At 59.9% G+C, this 16,686-nt stretch overlaps 2 protein-coding genes across 7 annotated transcripts in view; one reads left to right on the plus strand and one right to left on the minus strand.

Annotated features, from left to right (window-relative positions):
- Positions 1–390: 390 nt before the first annotated feature.
- TSPEAR (thrombospondin type laminin G domain and EAR repeats) overlaps positions 391–16,686 on the plus strand; it is a 228,583-nt gene continuing 212,287 nt past the window's right edge. For 3 of the 5 annotated variants that reach the window (XM_077995537.1, XM_077995538.1, XM_077995536.1), the window contains exon 1: positions 391–1,272. In XM_077995537.1, the coding sequence (XP_077851663.1) occupies positions 1,191–1,272 (82 nt within the window). In that variant the 5' untranslated portion in view covers positions 391–1,190. Of the gene's footprint in view, positions 1,273–6,163; positions 6,235–16,686 lie in introns of those variants that run through there. The other 2 variants (XM_077995544.1, XM_077995542.1) reach the window with 2 other exon arrangements.
- LOC144339595 (uncharacterized) lies at positions 8,626–9,707 on the minus strand. Of its 2 annotated transcripts, XM_077995653.1 has the most exons (2): positions 9,339–9,707; positions 8,626–9,215 (listed from the first exon to the last, which is right to left on the minus strand). In XM_077995653.1, the coding sequence occupies exons 1-2, from the start codon at positions 9,702–9,704 to the stop codon at positions 8,748–8,750; spliced, it is 834 nt and encodes a 277-aa protein (XP_077851779.1). In that variant the 5' UTR covers positions 9,705–9,707; the 3' UTR covers positions 8,626–8,747. The 2 variants fall into 2 exon arrangements, with proteins under 2 accessions (XP_077851779.1, XP_077851778.1); XM_077995652.1 differs by having other exon boundaries at positions 8,626–9,707.

A 16,686-nucleotide genomic window follows, 5' to 3' on the forward strand; every position in this document is an offset into this window, starting at 1 on the left:
GGGCCTCCGCACCAGACACAGAAACCCATCACCCAGTTGCGTTGGCAATTTCTGCAAGAACGCTGCGTTCGGTGCTGTTTGGAGAGGGTAGGGGGGCAGGGCACTTTTGTAAAAAGAACACTCCTAGTTAATAGCTGCTCCCCTCGAGTGGCATTTCATGCCCATTGCAGTGTCGAGAGGTCAGACGCGAGGGTCCTCGGCACTGGATGAGTGACCATGGCCGCGCCCCTTCCCCGAGGGACACTTGCCTCTGCTCCTTCTCATTAGCTGTTCCCTTTAAGGACCGACTTCCCTCCAGAGGGAAATTCCTGAAACCCAACAGTTGACAAACCCACACACCCTCGGGAGGGCTGGGCACCAGATAAAAAGCCCTCCGAGGGAGCCCAGCCCCTCCTGGGGACGGCCGCTGCCGCTGGGGGACTCAGCAGAGCCTGGGACCTGCCGCCTAGACCCCCAGCAGAGCCTGGGACCTGCCTCCAGGACCACCCCCCCCCCACCAGCAGAGCCCAGGACCTGCCACCTGGACCCCCCACCCCCCGCAGAGCAGAGGACCTACCTCTGGGACCCCACCCCCACCCCCAGCAGAGCCCAGACCTGCCTTTAGGACTCCCTGGCAGAGCCTGGACCTGCCTCTAGGACCCTCCAGCAGACTGTGGGGACCTGCTGCCCAAACCCCAGCCAGAGTGCACCCACCCTGCCCACTCCCGGCCTGCCATGGTCGCCTGTGCCCCTGGTCCTAAAAGGCGGTGAGCCCAGGGAGCCTGCGCCCGAGGGAAACGGGTCTTCTAAGTTTCTCTGGCTTGTTCTCAGCTCTCCGCAGCACGACCTAGTTCTGTCTTTCCTTTTGGAAAGTGTGCTTTGCCAGCGACTAATCCCAGGCCGTGCCAAGATTGTTATCACCTGTCACCTGCACGCAGGACCCAAGCCCATCAGGGAAATGAGATAAACCAGCGGCTGCAGCCCCACTTGCCAGGGCCACTTGCCTCCCGCAGGCAGCAACCAGAAGCTTCCCCACTGCGACCGCCAGGGCCACCTCTGTCCCCACCGCCCGCCGCTGGCATGTGGCCGTCGCAGTGACCCCCGGGGGCCCCACGGCCGCCCCTGGAAAGGCTGACGCAGACGTCTGAGGAGCAGCCACCTCCCTGCCGGCTGAGCCGAGCCCTGGATGGAGCTTGGCACCCAAGCCCCTCATGTCTGCCCTGCTGAGGCTGTGTTTTGTGCTGCCCCTGGTGGCCCCCAGCCATGGCACCCAGCGTTGGGAGCCCTGCACAGGTAAGGCAGGGGCACAGGGACTTGGGCGGGGGGAACTTGCAGGGGAGCTGGGAGGGGTGTCGAGTTGCAAATGCCACTTTCAAACACTGATTCAAGCCGCGGTGCCCGAGGACGCTTTGGCAGGACTGGCAGGTAGCACCCTGGGGAGACGGGCAGAGGCGGGAGGAGCACAGGTGGGAAAGATGAAAGCGCAGGGCGGGCAGTTGCAATAGAAACGCGGCTCTTTAGAACGCACGCAGGGTGGGGACGAGCTTCAAGAGCTAACCAGCAGCCACCGGGGCCTCCACAAGTGCTTACCTGCTGGGCCTCCTGGGGAGAGGGGCGGGGGGGGGGAGAGGCTGACACCTGCTTTGGGAATGAAGAATGAAGTCGCAGCAGCCCAGCAGGCCGCTGTGCATGAGTCCTTTCCTTAGCTGCTGGAGATGCCCCCAGCCTGCACTCAGCAAAGCAAAAGGCCACAGCAGCCCTGCTCCTTCCCCACATGAGCGAAAAACTGGAGACACAGGCACAGCCCCAAACACAACCATCTCCGGAGTGAAGAGCTCGGTTCTTTGGGGCATAACCTGGTCTGAGTGGAGAGCACTGGGCTGGCTCACCCGGGGGATCCTGGCGAAGCCTGGGGGTTTCCTTCCCACCTTTTAGAAAGGCGATTTGGCTTGCTCTTGACCATGGCACACTAATACTTTTCTAGAGTTTCTACTGAGGGATTTTACTTATCAAACCAAAATTTAATAAAGGAATAGGACAACTAGACCTGGTTGCTAGAAACCAGGACAGTAAATTAGTGACTCGAGCACTCAGGCTCGGCAGCGCCTGTCGGGGTAGGTGAGGAGATGGCTTGCACTTCTGGTTTTGTTTGCAAATCATGCATCCTTGGTTCCCTGGAATAGATGAAGTCTACCCCAGGCACCAGGCCACAGCTCTCTGCTTGGATGGCGCTCAGATCCCAATGACATGACCAGGGGATGAGCACGATCACCCGAGTGTGGACCGTGCTGACTCGCGTGGGTGGTGGAGGTGGGGGTCATAAACGTCTCCACCCACCCAGGGACAGCCGACTGTGCCTCCAGGGCGGCCCTGGGGCTGTGCGGTGGGAGGCAGGCAGGTCTTCTGTGCTGGAACCATTGCTGCCTGCGTGTTGGGGACAGGACTGAAGCCCCTGCTCCCTGGGCTCCAGCACAGCTGCACCTGCCTGCAGGGACTGCCTTGGAACCGGGTGATTCTGCAAACAATACGAGAGCCAAGTCAGCTTGTCGCAGAGCAAAATCCCCTGGCTTCACGCGATCTGGGGCCCAGTGCCAGCCTTTCTCCCTCCCCGGCTTGGGGACCCCGGGGCAGCTGAGCGACTCCTCAGCACACCCTGGAGTTGGGGGGTGGGGGGCATGAGTCACAGACATGTATTTTCATGTTCCCTTTAGCTCGGGGAACAGAATCAACCTGCATAATAATAATACAGATTATTTATAAAACCCGCCCCCTCTCCCCTGAAGCTACGTTGCAAATAGTTAAAAGATGACCCAGTTATAAATACCACGAACCAGGGAGGAAAGATAAAAGTCAAGCAAGTAATATTGAGCTAAATTTGGAACACTCCCAAGAGAATTGCATAAGGGCCAGCCAGGGTTTCAGATCGTTTTGTAGAAGTCACCTTGGTTCCATTCCGTTTGGGGAAGCACAGGCGCTTGCTGGCGCTGTAGGGTTCTGTGGGATTCCGCCTTCGCGTGGGCCCCGCTGGCTGGGGCTGTGCCGTGTGTGCGTGAAGGCACCGGGCCCTGGCTGCGCCGTCTCAGCTTTCTAATCCTGCTCCCTGAGTCTGTGCCCGCGGCGTGGAGCCGCGGCTGGTGGTTGACCCGCAGGGTACAGGCGGTCGCGAGGCTGGGGGTTTGGGTCTGCCACGGGGCCCATGCCCCTTCTCTGGAGGAGTTGGGAGGGGAACCTGCTTTGATTTCCGGCACTCGTTCCCCTCTCCTCTCGCTTTGCCTTGTCCGGCAGCTTTCTAGGACTTAGTTTGCTAATCAAGTGACTGGCAGGCTTTGGGGAAGTTATGGGAATTTCAGACGGCCCCAGCCCGGTGGGCAGCAGTGGAGGACAAGCCTGTGCTTTCACACCCGCCGTAGGAAGCCTCAGCGCAAAGCCTCCCTGCCAAGCCTCAGTGGAAGGGCAGGGACCCTTCCGATTCTTCTAAGGAGCCTATGGTCCGGGCTGCGTGGTGCTGCGGAGCCAGGAGAGTGGGCTGCACCCTAGGCTCAGCACCCCTCACTCAGAGCAACCCACATCACCTCCACGTGGACAGGAGGTCAAGGCGGGAGATTCCGTGGGAACCCTCTGAGGAGGGCTGGACCCAGTGGCCGGGGTCACTGGTGGGCTCTGGGGGGCTGGGCAGAGGGAGGGCTGAGAGGCTGGGAGTGGAGGAACTGCAGGATGCGAGGGCTGCCAGGTCTCTTTCCGTTGCCTCTCCCTGTCCTGAGTGTTACCGCAGGAACGGTCAGCGGTACCGGTCTCGCAGGACCCTGCTCAGTGAGGCCTCAGCCCCTGAGCTACCTAGCTCTCCTCATCCACTCCCCTTCCCCCTACATTTGCTCAGCATCTATGCCAGGAAGGGCCGTGCCCCCGCCCGGGATGTGGCAGCCACAGGCCAGGGCCCTGCCCACACGGAGCTGGTAACTTGGCCAAACTGCCGCTCTGCCTGGAGCGAGTGCTGTGAGGTCCTGTGGGCTGTGCCGGCCCTGCAGGTGTCCTGGGGGGCCTCAGGGAGCAGCATTTGGGGAGGTGACTGCAGTTTGGAAGGCTGTCAGCAGGTGGAGAGACCCCAGGGTGGGCTGAGGGAGGAATGAGAGTGGTCAGGTCTCTGGGCCTGGGGACGGGCGGGGTGCATCCCAGGAACTGGAGATGGTACTGAGGAAATGATGGTGCAGATTTGCATCTTAAAAGATCACTGGGGCCTGGAGGCTGCTGGCTGGAGCCCCTTTGCAATAGGAGGTTGGGGGAGGTTTTCCAGCCCAGCCCTCCTACTTCCACTGGTGCTCCCAGGAGCTCTGCCCTCAGCCTCTGTCCTCTGGACTTCAGTGCCTAAAGGAGTGTGAGTGGTGGGAGTCCTGGTCCCTAGCGAGGTCCCCAAGGCCGCTCTGGAAGGCTCTGTGCCAGTGACACCTTCTCTTGGCTGCGTGTGCATGACCAAAGCTCTTTGAGTGTCCTGCAGTTAGGAAGCATACCCATTCCTGACCCGCAAGGGCAGCCCTGTCCTCTGTCCAGTGGGCCCAGCTCCCCACTCAGAGCAGGAGCCTGAAGTCCCCCCTGCTGGGGGCTGGAGGAAGGATCTGAGCTCCAGCCTGTTACCCCCAGTGCATGCATGCACAGGTTACCCCCAGCGCACACTTGCACTCCCTCTCTCTCCCGTCCTTGCTGGCTCTTTCTCTCTCATATCTCTATTGTCTTGTGCTGTGTGTGGTGTGTGTGTGCAGGGGGCGGTGGGAGGGGGGTATCAGGGGCCACAGGCCAGGCAGCCAGGAAGGATGTGTGTGAGCCCCAGGGCTCCGGGACAGGGTGGGGGAACGAGGCTGAGGGACCCACTGGGAACGGACTGTCCAGTCCACTCCAGTGGGCCTAGGGCTTGTGGCATTTTTCTATCATGTTTATTTATTGCATCCATTCATGTTCTGAAATGAATGACATCCACCTATAGAGGCTTAGCCGCCTCACCCATCACCTTTGTCTCTTGGAAAACAAATATCAGTGTTAAGGACCCCCTCATTCCCTGTCCGGAGCCAGTCAGTCACTCTGGGACTCCTGAAGAGCAAACTGTCAGTGGCCACGCCTTTCCTTTTATAAAATTCTAAACTATAAGGCCAGGGCGTTTCCCCCCATCCCCCACTGCGTCCCCACGGTCATCAGGAAACAAAGAATGTTTAGTTTTAGGGCTGAGCCCCATGCACTCTGTTGGACACTAGGGTTCTGCTCCAGACAAGCCAAGGATCTCCAGCCTCCCTGTTTCCAGGATAAGGAGCCGCACACGCAGGGCCCCGACGGGTCTGGACTCGGTTCACAGCTGAATGCCCCTCCTCTGCCCCTCCCTGGGCCCCGCAGCTGCGGAGCCTCGGCCTCCGCCATTACCCCTCACCCTCCCGACCCCCCGTCCTCTCTCCCCTCACCCTCTCCAGCCTGCGTCCTCTCCCCACCCCCATCTTCCTGGTGGAGACCTTGGTGTTGGGGTGGGGGCGGGGGTGGAGCAGCAGGAGTGGGGAGGGCAGGTGCAGTCCTCCTGGATGTTGCCCCTTCCTAATCCAAATCCGCCTCCAGTGAACTTCGCACCCTGATGGCCTGGGCTGGGGCTAGGGGTGCTCCCTGGTCCCACCCAACTGATAAATGGAGGCGACCCCGCCTTACTGTTCCCAGAACCCCCAACTGATGCGGGCACCAATTCCACTAGGAAAGTCGGGTGGGGACGGACGTGAAAGTGGGTGCTTCCCTGCCCGCCTCTGTCCTTGGAGGGGTTGGGGGTGGAGGGACCCCATCTCTTGATGGCTCACTTTTCATCGCCCCCACCAAGATGGGGCTTGGGGGTGGCTTTGGCCCTGGGTGGGATCTGCATAGGGGACTCTGGCGAATCCAATCCCATGGGCACCTTGGGCACTGTCAGGGGCTTGGGGGCGCCGAAGAGAAACAGAAGAGAAACTCGCCTCGCTTCTAGGGTGACCCAGTCGGGTTCAGCCTGGGGAGCCCCTCCCCGGCCCCTGACCCAGCAGCTGGGGCAGGATAGCGGTGGCGGGGCGACCCCTGAGTCCCGGGGCTGCTCAATACCCCCCACCGGCACTTCCGCCTCGGTTGCCTCCTCTGAGAAGTGGGTGAAGCGCAGCGCAGCAAAATGACTGCGTGGGAAGCGTTTAGAGTGTGCTGCATGCGGGTCGGAGCCGGGAACTCCGGGAGGGTCGTACTGCACGGCTGGGGACAGCGGTGTGCGCACGGGTGTGTACATGGGTACATGCGCGTGGGTGTGTGAGCGTGGGTGCGCGCATGGGTGTGTGCTCGTGGGTGTGTGCGCGTGGGTCAGTGCTTGCGGGTACACACACCTGCGCGGAAGAACCCGGGACGCAGCCGCCCTTCCTTGGTTTTGCCGGTGCATGTTTTCTGAGGTTTCTACCAGAGCCTGGTCTTGCAGCAGGGGAGGCGCTGCCAACTCTACCCGGCCTAGGCTGCCGGTGGGCACTGGGAAGGGTCTGGGGGAACCCGTGCTCACACCAGGCCTCGATCTGCAGCTGGGGGTTAGGGGCTGAGCTTGGGGCGCCAGGGAAGGGTCACCAGTCGTTGGGGACAGGCCATCGCCGGCCATGGAGAACAGGTCAGCGTATCTGGGCGGGGGGGGGCATCCAGAGCTCCTTTGTAGTTAAACTGCGCCCCCCGAGGCAGCTGGGCTCCATCCAGGGTCCATGGATGGCGTGCAGGGGCCGTGACTGGGTGGGAGCTGCTGCATCTTTCTCCTGAAAACATCTCCGCAGTGATGGGTGCGGAGGCAGCGCACCGCTGAGTGGGCAGCACCTGCCACTGTCACCCAACAAGGCTCTGCTTCTGGTCCCCATGGTAGATTTGTGGAAACTTCGTGTGGGCCCATCCTGGAGAGACCCCTGCTCCTCTTGTTCATCCAAGCCTTGGTGGAAAGATTCTCAAGCCGCTGCCCTTTGGTTCTGAACGATCTGGGTAACCAGCTCCATCCAGGTGTCCCCCTTGGAAGTCTGGTGTGTTCTGTCTCATGTGTTGAGAAACCTGTTCTGAGAAGGCCGTGGGTTTTACCTGCCGCTGGAGGCCAACAGCTCTGGCGGGTCAGGGCCACCCCCCACTGTTTGGGTTCCCTGGGGGTTGGGGGTGGACTTGGCTAGAGGGAGGCTGATGATGTCACAGACGGGGGAAAATCTGGACTGACAGGCCACAGAAAATTTCAGGCCCCAACAGCCAGGGAAGTGGGGAACTGGCTTCTCTCACCCCATGTTCCATGGTAGGGACCCCTGGAGAGTGGTGGTGGTGGTGGTGGGGTACCCCAGGGAAGCAGGGGGCAGGGTCCCAGCTACCTCCCCACCCCCAGGGGCTAGGAAGACGATGGTAGGACCCAATCCATCTGAACCTATTGTCACCAACCCTGTTCTAATTGCGGGAGGGCCTTCCTCTCACTGAGGGTCTCCTCTCACTGAGGGACCTTGCAGGGAGAGTGGCACTGGAAAAGCGGGCCCAGTCGAGGGCATCTGCCCACACTCTCCAGAGGAGGCAGAGGCCAGGTGATCCTAGACCTGCACTGAGGGTCCTGGGAACGTCTTGCTGGATTTCAGGGCCTCCTGGGATTGCAGCCCTGTGCACCCCTCTCAGTCCCACCCTGTTCCAGCTCCACTGCAGCTGGGGGGTCTCAGGAGCTGGGTGGTGGCATTGGTGTGGTGTGGAGGGGACAGCAGGTGAGGAGGCAGCTCTGGTGGGGAGTGAGCCTGGGTGTGGGACCCTTGGGGATCCTGAAAACACTGGCCCCAAAGGAAACCCCCAAAGAGTGGCCAGCTTGGGCCCCAGATCCCATTGTGGGATCCCTAGGTCATGTACCCTTTGGCCTCTTTCCCTCTGACCTCTGCCGCTCCTGGCTAGACCTGGGGCCAAAGAAGAGGTGTTGCATTACCCTTCACAAGCACAAACAGAAGGCGTTGGCCATTTAAATAAAATGCCAGGGCTCCAGGGGAGAGGGAGGCCCCACCCCACCCCACCCAGGAGCTGGTTGACCACAGTGACACTCAGCTTCAGCTGTGCCTGCTGAGGGCCCTGCACAGAGGCCAACCTGGGCCCTGTCCCCGGGGTTCCTCAAACTCACCAGGGACAGGGAGGCATGGGGGCACCAGGCCCCTCCTGCCAAGGAGTCCTCTGGTCAGATGTGCCACCAGAGACATCACCACCTGAATCCTGGATTTGCAGCAGGGTCACCCTGAGAGTTGCCTGGAGGTGCAGATCCAGGAGGCCTGGGCTGCAGGGATGGGAGCCTGGAACTCAGCACCACTAGAAATGCTCCCACGACATGGCTAGGGTTGCCAAAGCCAGGGCTGTGTTTGCACAGAGGGCCAGAGAAAGAGTGAAATAGAACACTAGGCCGGGAGATGAGCACGCAGAGGCAGGCAAGGCCAGTTTATTCATTGTGTGAGGCACGTGGTGGGCAAGGGCGGCTGATGGCTTGGAGGAGAAGGGCAGGGGGGCCCAGGGACCTCCTGTGGCTGTGGGTGACTATTCTGCCAGGGAACACGTGGGGCCCCTCAATAATAGGAGAGGGCTGTCTCGTGGTCACCTGGGCCTGGCTTGGAGGTAGTGGATGGGTAAGCCGTGGTTGTGGGGTGTGAGGTCAGCCAGCTTGCACACTGCGGTGTGTACCAGTGTGGTGTGTACTAGTGCGGCGTGTATTAGTGCGTGTGCTGAGAGGTCAGCAGTGGGAGAGGTTGGGGGGAACCTGAGCCTGGCTCGTCCTAGGGGACTTGCCTGTCAGTAGCTGGGCTTCTGGCCTGAGCAGAGGCCTCAGCAGGCCAGGCAGAGCACACAGGGCGGCAGAGGCGGGACATGCAGGAGGCCAGGCAGCAGTGGCTGGGCTGGCAGGAGAAGGCGGGCACACAACAGGAGGGGACGGGCACACAGCAGGTGGGCCTGCACACAGGGCGGCAGAGGAGGGACATGGAGGAGGAGGGTCTGCAGCAGGAGGAGGTGCAGCAAACCGGCTGGCAGCTAGACTGCTGGCAGCACAGAGAGGAAGCCCCAGAGCAGACAGGCACACAGCAGACGGGCTTGCAGCAGACAAGCTTGCAGCAGACGGGCACGCAGCAGCCCTGCTGGCAGGGGGAGGAGGTGCAGCAAGCCGGCTGGCAGCTAGACTGCTGGCAGCATGAAGTGGAAGCCCCAGAGCAGACGGGCACACAGCAGAGGGACTTGCAGCACACACGCTTGGAGCAGACGGGCACACAGGAGGACTGCTGACACGGGGAGGAGGTGCAGCAAGCTGTTTGGCAGCTAGACTGCTGGCAGCATGAAGAGGAATCCTCAGAGCAGGTGGGCGCAAAGCAGACGGGCTTGCAGCAGATGGGCATGCAGCAGGCCTGCTGGCAGGGGGAGGAGGTGCAGCAAGCCAACTGGCAGCTAGACTGCTGGCAGCACGAGGACGTGCAGGAGCTGGTGCAGCCTGATTGGCAGGGGCTGGGCTCACAGGCCGCCTGGCAGCGGGGGCTGGACACACAGCTCACTGGGGTGCAGACCAGGGTCAGGCAGGAGGCCGGGGCGCAGCAGCTGGGGGCACAGCAGGGGGGCTCGCAGCAGCTCTCTGGGCAGTCGTCCACCTGCCAGGAGTCAGAGCAAGAGTCACAGGAACCAGGAAGGCAGACGCGGCTGCTGTAGCTCAGGTCACTGGAGCAGATAGACATGGTGGACGTGGCCATGCTGGGAGTTGAGCTGGGGGAGATGGAAGAGAGTGGGTGAGGGTGTGGGGGGGAGTGGGGGAGGGAGTAGGTGAGGGAGTAGGGGGAAGTAGGGGAGGGATGGGGGAGGGAGTGACAGAGGGAGTTGGGGGAAGTGGGGGGAGAAGGGGAGGAAGTGGGGGAGGGGTGGGTGAGGGAGTGGGAGGTGGGGGGAGTGGAGGTAGTGGGTGAGGGAGTGGGGGTAGTGGGTGAGCAAGTGAGGGGGAGAAGGAGAGGGAGTTGGGGGGAGTGGAAGGGGGAGTGAGGGGAGCGGGGGAGGGAATGGGGGAAGTGGGGGGAAGTGGAGAGGGGAGTGGACGAGGGAGTGAGGGGAAGGGGAGGGAGTGAGAGGAAGGGGAGGGAGTGGGGGAGGGGTAAGTGGGGAGTGCAGGGGGGAGTGGGTGAGCGGGGAGCGGGGGAGGGAGTGGGGGAGGGAGTGCGAGGCGCTCGGGGCTGGGAGCTTTTATATCCCTATGTGTTGGGTGTTGTCTTAGTAAGAGGCTTCTCAGTGTTCCTCTTTCCTTGTTGGTGTTTGGAGCCGGCTCTTGGGAACCCCTCATCAGGGCTGGTTTATTTTCCCCGGAGAGGCTCCCCCGTCATAAAAGCCCTGGCTGCGCTGGGTCTGGGCTGGCAGGTCCTGACTGGGTCTTCTCAGTGGGTAGGACCTACTCCTCAGTGGGTAGGGAGGATCACGCTCCGGAGTGTGAACACTTGGGTGCCGGGCTCTCATCTTGGGGGACCCAATGACAGGGTGACTTGGACTCTGAGCTCACAGAATGGCTCATGCTTGAGCCCCGCTCTGGGGCCTGGAGCCCCTTTCCGTTTGTGTTTGTCGCCAGGTCTCTGCAGGTGAAGGGAGGGTGGTGATTCCAGGCCCGGCTCTGCCCGTGACTGCGGCCCACTGTTCCTGCCTCAGGCTGCGCCCTGGATGTCTGTGTCCTGCCTGGGGTGCCAGCAGCCCACGCGATTTTTCTGCCAGTTGAGACACGTGGGCTCCAGGTCGTGGGATTGTGTCTGTGGGCAGGGGACCAGGTGGCTGGCATCCGGCTCAGCAGCGGCCGCCACACGGAGGTGTGAGTCCCTTCCAGCCACACCTGCTCACAGCGCCTGTGGTGCGGGCCCAGCAGGGGCTCAGCCAGGTGTGTGGCCGCGCTGCACTTCGCAGGCTGGGGGCTCCGGAGGCCTCGTGGGCTTGGCTTTAGCCTCTGCTGCCCGCCAAGGAGGTGGTTGGCGCTGCTTCTGCATCTTCTCCTGCCACGTTGTGTGTGAGCACAGACCCTCATGCCCAGTGCACCTTTCCTGGGGGCCAAGCCGAGGCATCTGTCCACGGGCCCGTGGACAACCCCTGGGCTGCTCATTGGTGGTCAGAAGACAGTGACTGATGCTCTGCCAGGGATGAAAGTTGTGGTGTCCACTCTCAAGGAGGCAGTGGGCAGGCACCACTGCACTCAGGCTGCCCAGGCCCTGGGCTAGCAGGACAGAGACAGCCACCTGTGGGCAGGCAGGGAGCGAGGAGACTGCACTGCAGCAGGCAGCAGGTGCCTGTGGGGCACACAGGGGCAGCTGGAACACCACAGCCACTGGAGGGTGGGAGCCCGAGGCAGGGAGGCCCTGCAAGGAGGCGAGGCAGTCAGGTCCTTGAAGACTGAGAGCACCTTCGTCCGCCAGGGATTGAAGGGGCTAGACCTGACCCATTAGAAGGCTGGGGCTCTATTTCGCGATTGCTAGTTCATTATTACTGTCGTCTGAAAGATGTTTTAAACCAGAATACCCGGAAATTGTGCAAGTTACGTCGATCATACAATGCTTCACATACATTTGCAGAGTTTCTTGTGGCTGCTCTAATAAATCATCGCTAACTTGATGGTTTAAAAAACAGACATGTATTCTGTTATTCTGGAGGCCAGATGCCTGGGAGCAGTGTTACTGAGAGCGAGCGAGGAGTCCGCAGAGCTGTGCTCCCTGCCAGAGGCTCAGGGAGGCCCCTTTGTTCCTCTTCCAGCTTTTGCTCAGTGGGGTGGATGGTGGCCTCTGCCCGCATCGCTTCAGTCTCCACCCCTGTGCTCACACGGACGCTGCCTCTCCCGGGTGGTTTCTCTGCCTCCCTCTCATAGGAACATGTGTGACGGCACTAGGGTCTCCTGGCTAAGGCAGGATCATCTCATATCTCAGGGCTCTGAACTTGGCTCAGAGATAGAAGACAGGGAACATGGATCTCGCAGAAGGAAAACAGGGCAAGAGATGCTGGAGGCTGGAAGGGCAGGGCAGGGAGGATAGGCAGAGGCTTGTTGAAGGACACAGGATTGCAGCTGGTCAGGAGGGACATGTTCTAGTATTCTATAGCAGGGGGTCCCAACCCTGGTACTGGGGACCACTATGGCCATGGCCTGTTAGGAATTGGGCTGCACAGCCGGAGGCGAGTGGCAGGCGTGTGAGCGTTACTGCCTGAGCTCCGCCTCCTGCCAGATCGGTGGCAGCACTGGATTCTCAGAGGAGCATGAACCCTGCTGTGAACTGTGCATGTGACGGGTCTATGTCGCTCCTTATGAGAATCTAATGTCTGATGATCTGCCACTGTCTCCCCTCACCCCCTGATGGGACCATCTAATTGCAGGAAAACAAGCTCAGGCTCCCACTGATTCCACATGGTGGTGAGTTGTATAATTATTTCATTATATATTACAATGTGATAATGGAAATAAAGGGCACAATAAATGTAATGCACTTGAATCATCCCCAAACCATCCCTTCCCTGGTCTGTGGAAAAGTCGTCTTCCGCAAAACTGGTCCCTGGTGCCATAAAGGTTGGGGACCGCTCTTCTAGATAGCACTGTAGGATGACTGTAAATCAGCAAGAATATATGGTTTCAAGTCGCTGGAAGGAAGGTATCAAATGTTCCCCACAGAAACAGTCCATGTTTGAGGTGATGGGAGCTCTGGGCCTCCCGACCTGACCACTCCACGCTGTCCCAGTGGAAGCATCTCTGGGAACCACATGGATATGTACAACGATGATGTGTCTGTTTAAAAAATGTTCAAGGATCTTAATCAGCAACCTGTAGTCAATCTGCAAAGTGCTTTTTCTCACTATAAGGGCAGATTCACAGCTTCTAGGGATGAGGCTGGGGACATCGTCTGGGGGAGTGTCATTTCGCCACCACACCTTCTTTCCCGGTGTTCTGTTGGTTTCTGCCTCTGTCCACCTCTCACCCCTCACTTGGCTTGTGTGACCTTGGAAGATCACCCTGTGGGCTGCGGTTTCCTCTTCTGCAAGATGGGGTCATGGTCCGCCCACCCCACAGGGCCACGTGAGGATTATGTGGTTCAAAACAGGTCACGAAGGCTTCCTGAAGGTCAGCCACTGTTTTTATTGGCCACGAGGCAATATCGAGCTGAACAGTGACGCCTGAATTTCCTCTCAAGCCTGGAAAGCCTGGGATGCCCTGAGGTGGAAGGTTTCACTGCTGTAGGTGGGTTTGACCAGACACTGCTGTGGGGCTGAGGCTTCAGGGCCTCCGGGAGTTCCTTAACCATGAAGTTCCCACTGCCCGGCCCCAAGGCAGGTTCAAACCACTGACTTCATGGATATAGTGTAGTTCTAACAAAATAGAAAGCCTGAGGCGGCCCCCCCGGGGCTTCCAGGCCCTGCTCACCGTGTGCTGTTTGGCTGGCAAGGCGGGGCTCTGGGAAGTCCCTGCTCCCTCCGCCCTTCTCGTGTGGACTGGCCTCCTCTCTCTGGTCCTTCAACACTGAGGGACTGCAGGGATGGGCTGAGGGACTGCACGGGGGGGCGGCAGAGGAGGGGCCCCAGCAAGCACAGCGGAATGGCTCTCCCTGCCAAACACACGTGGCACCCAGCACGGCCCCCAGCCTTTCTGCCGCCGGCCCTTTGCTTCCCGCTCTCTAGCCGTCCGTCATGGTGGTGGAAGCCTGGACTGAAAGGCACAGTATCTTCTAAAGTCACCAACTTCTTCCTGTCTTTCTCCAAAATCAGCATCTTCTCCTGGACAAAGAACATGCTTTCTTCCAAAAATAAATTCTGTAGAGGAATCTCGGTTGTCACGGGGCGCTCTCAAAGCATGGGCGTCTCCCAGGATGCTCTCACCTGTGGACATGGCTGTTGACAGCCCTGCTGGCCCAGAGCTGTTGAGCAAATCGGGGCCAAAGTCACCCTAAGCTAAAGAAGTGGTGGTGGGGAGAGGCAGGGCAGACCCTGAAGATATCTGGCAGCTCAGTGAAGATGGCAGGGTTGGGGGTGGGGTGGAGTCCAGCTGCCACAGCTGGTCAGGGGAGAGGGCAGTTTGGAGGAAGATGCTAGCTCAGCTTCACATGTGCCCAGGTGCAGCTTCCCTTCGATCTTGGGGCACATCTGGAGGCTGCCGTAAGCGTGGCTGGGAGCCCAGGGGAGGCACCTGGATGGAGGCCTGGAGGTTGGGGGCAGGGAGAGAACACACATAGAGGAAAGTCAGAGGAATGGGCACAGGAACTGAGACAGACGCAGCCTGGAAGCCCAGGAAGACGGCGTTACAGGGCCAGGTGCAGCAGGGGCCAGCCGGCAGAGTGAGGGACAGAGGGACAGCGACCTCAGCACTGCAGTTCTTGGCCAGATGAAGAGGGAAGGGAAGAACGGTGTGTTGGAGGAGCTGGGAGTGCGATGGGGTCGCCAGGAGCCGCTTCCTCTGGGAGGTGCAAAGCAGCACTGCGATCAGGAGGCTGCAGTCAGAGGCTGCGATCAGGAGGCTGCAGTCAGAGGCTGCGATCAGGAGGCTGCAGTCAGAGGCTGCGATCAGGAGGCTGCAGTCAGAGGCTGCGATCAGGAGGCTGCAGTCAGAGGCTGCGATCAGGAGGGAGGGGCCTTCAGCTGCATCCTTTTGCTTTCTTCATTTTTTTTTTTTTTTTTTTTTTTTTTTTTTTTTTTTGAGACAGGGTCTCACTCTCACCCAGGCTAGAGTGCAGTGGCTCAATCATAGCTCACTGCAGCCTTGATATCCCAGGCTCAAGTGATCCTCCCACCTCAGCCTCCTGAGTAGCTGGGATGACAGGTTCATGCCACCATGCCCAGCTATGTATTTTTTATTTTAACTAATTAATTAATTTTTTGAGACAGGGTCTCACTCTGTGGCCCAGGCTGGAGTGCAGTGGTACAATCTCGGCTCACTGCAGCCTCTGCCTCCTGGCTCAAGTGATTCTTCTGCCTCAGCCTCCCGGGTAGCTGGGACCACAGGCGCGTGCCATGATGCCCTGCTAATTCTTGTATTTTTAGAGACAAGGTCTCACTATGTTGGCCAGGCTGGTCTCGAACTCCTGGGCTCAAGTGATCTTCCCACCTCGGTCTCCCAAAGTGCTGGGACTACAGGCCTGAGCCACATGCCTGGCCTTTTTATTTTTAACGGAGACAAGGTTTCACTCTGTTGCCCAGGCTGGAGCTTTATCTATTTTCTGTTAAAAAAGACTTCAGGATATTCATGATCTGGGCAGCAGGCTTCAGACACAGGAGTTGTAGGGGCAGTAGAAGGAAGCTGGGCTGCTTCAGACACGGGAGTTGTAGGGGCAGTAGAAGGAAGCTGGGCTGCTTCAGACACGGGAGTTGTAGGGGCAGTAGAAGGAAGCTGGGCTGCTTCAGACACGGGAGTTGTAGGGGCAGTAGAAGGAAGCTGGGCTGCTTCAGACACGGGAGTTGTAGGGGCAGTAGAAGGAAGCTGGGCTGCTTCCGGAGCTGGAGAGGCGGGGCAGGCTTGGACAGCTGAGCCTGGGCACTTGTCCCCGGGACTCTGAATCTCCCTGTGAGGACTGAGGGGCTGGGCTGCAGGTGGAGCAAACCGTCCTCTCTGTCTGGGGCCTGGACTCTGTATCCAGTAAGCCCCCACTCGGCAGGGAGTGGCAACTCCACGGGGAAATGCAGGACGGTGGGGGCGGCTGTGCCTGCGAGTGACCCCGCTGCTGCCACCTCTGACACTCACCCATCAGGGCCCTGAGAGATGGACTTGCCTGCTGGGCTGGGGTGGGGATGGCTGCTCCGTTGATCCTCCCTGGGACTGGTACATTCCTCTGGGGACGGCACCAGTGCCAGACTAATGCGTGTTGGGGCCTGGAGAAGGGCTGAAGCTGGGCATGAGGGCCCCAGGAGGCTGCACCTGTGTCCTGGCCTCTTGTTGGGCTGGCCAGCAGTTCAACCAGAAATGACCCAAAGAAGAGAGCAAAGCGAAGCCAGACCACGTGGAGGGCGTTTATTAGGACTTCCAAGCATGGTCCTAGAATGGCAGAGGAGGCACAGCAGCTTCCAAGGAAGCGAGACCACAGAGGCCTGGAATGTGGGAAGTGGTCCAGAAGAGCAGGGGCAGTGGGTGGAGGCAAGTTCACCTGGAGCTTAGCAGGAGCCCCCAGGGCTTAGGGGAGGAGAGGCTGTGCACACATATCCAAGGAAGATACACAACAGAGCAGCTGAGGGACCAGTAGTGGGAGAGGTGGGGACTCACAGTGGTCCCGGGGGACATGCCTGGCAGCAGCTGGACTTCTGGCCTGAGCAGAGGGAGGGAGGGAGTGTCTGGGTGCTGGATGGGAAGGAGGGAGGGAGTGAGTGAGTATCTGGGTGCTGGATGGGAAGGAGGGAGTGAATGTCTGGGTGCTGGATGGGAAGGAGGGAGGGAGGGAGTGAGTATCTGGGTGCTGGATGGGAAGGAGGGAGTGAATGTCTGGGTGCTGGATGGGAAGGAGGGAGGGAGTGAGTGAGTATCTGGGTGCTGGATGGGAAGGAGGGAGGGAGGGAGTGTCTGGGTGCTAGATGGGAAGGAGGGAGGGAGTGAGTGTCTGGGTGCTGGATGGGAAGGACGGAGGGAGTGAGTATCTGGGTGCTGGATGGGAAGGAGGGAGGGAGGGAGTGTCTGGGTGCTAGATGGGAAGGAGGGAGGGAGGGAGTGTCTGGGTGCTGGATGGGAAGGAGGGAGGGAGGGAGGGAGTGTCTGGG

Source organism: Macaca mulatta, chromosome 3, assembly GCF_049350105.2.
Source record: "Macaca mulatta isolate MMU2019108-1 chromosome 3, T2T-MMU8v2.0, whole genome shotgun sequence".
NCBI classification, from domain to species: domain Eukaryota; kingdom Metazoa; phylum Chordata; class Mammalia; order Primates; family Cercopithecidae; genus Macaca; species Macaca mulatta.

What these genes read in the sequence shown, in the direction of transcription:
- LOC144339595 (XM_077995652.1), bottom strand. Translation starts at nt 9,704, where the DNA reads ATGGCCACGTCCACCATGTCTATCTGCTCCAGTGACCTGAGCTACAGC.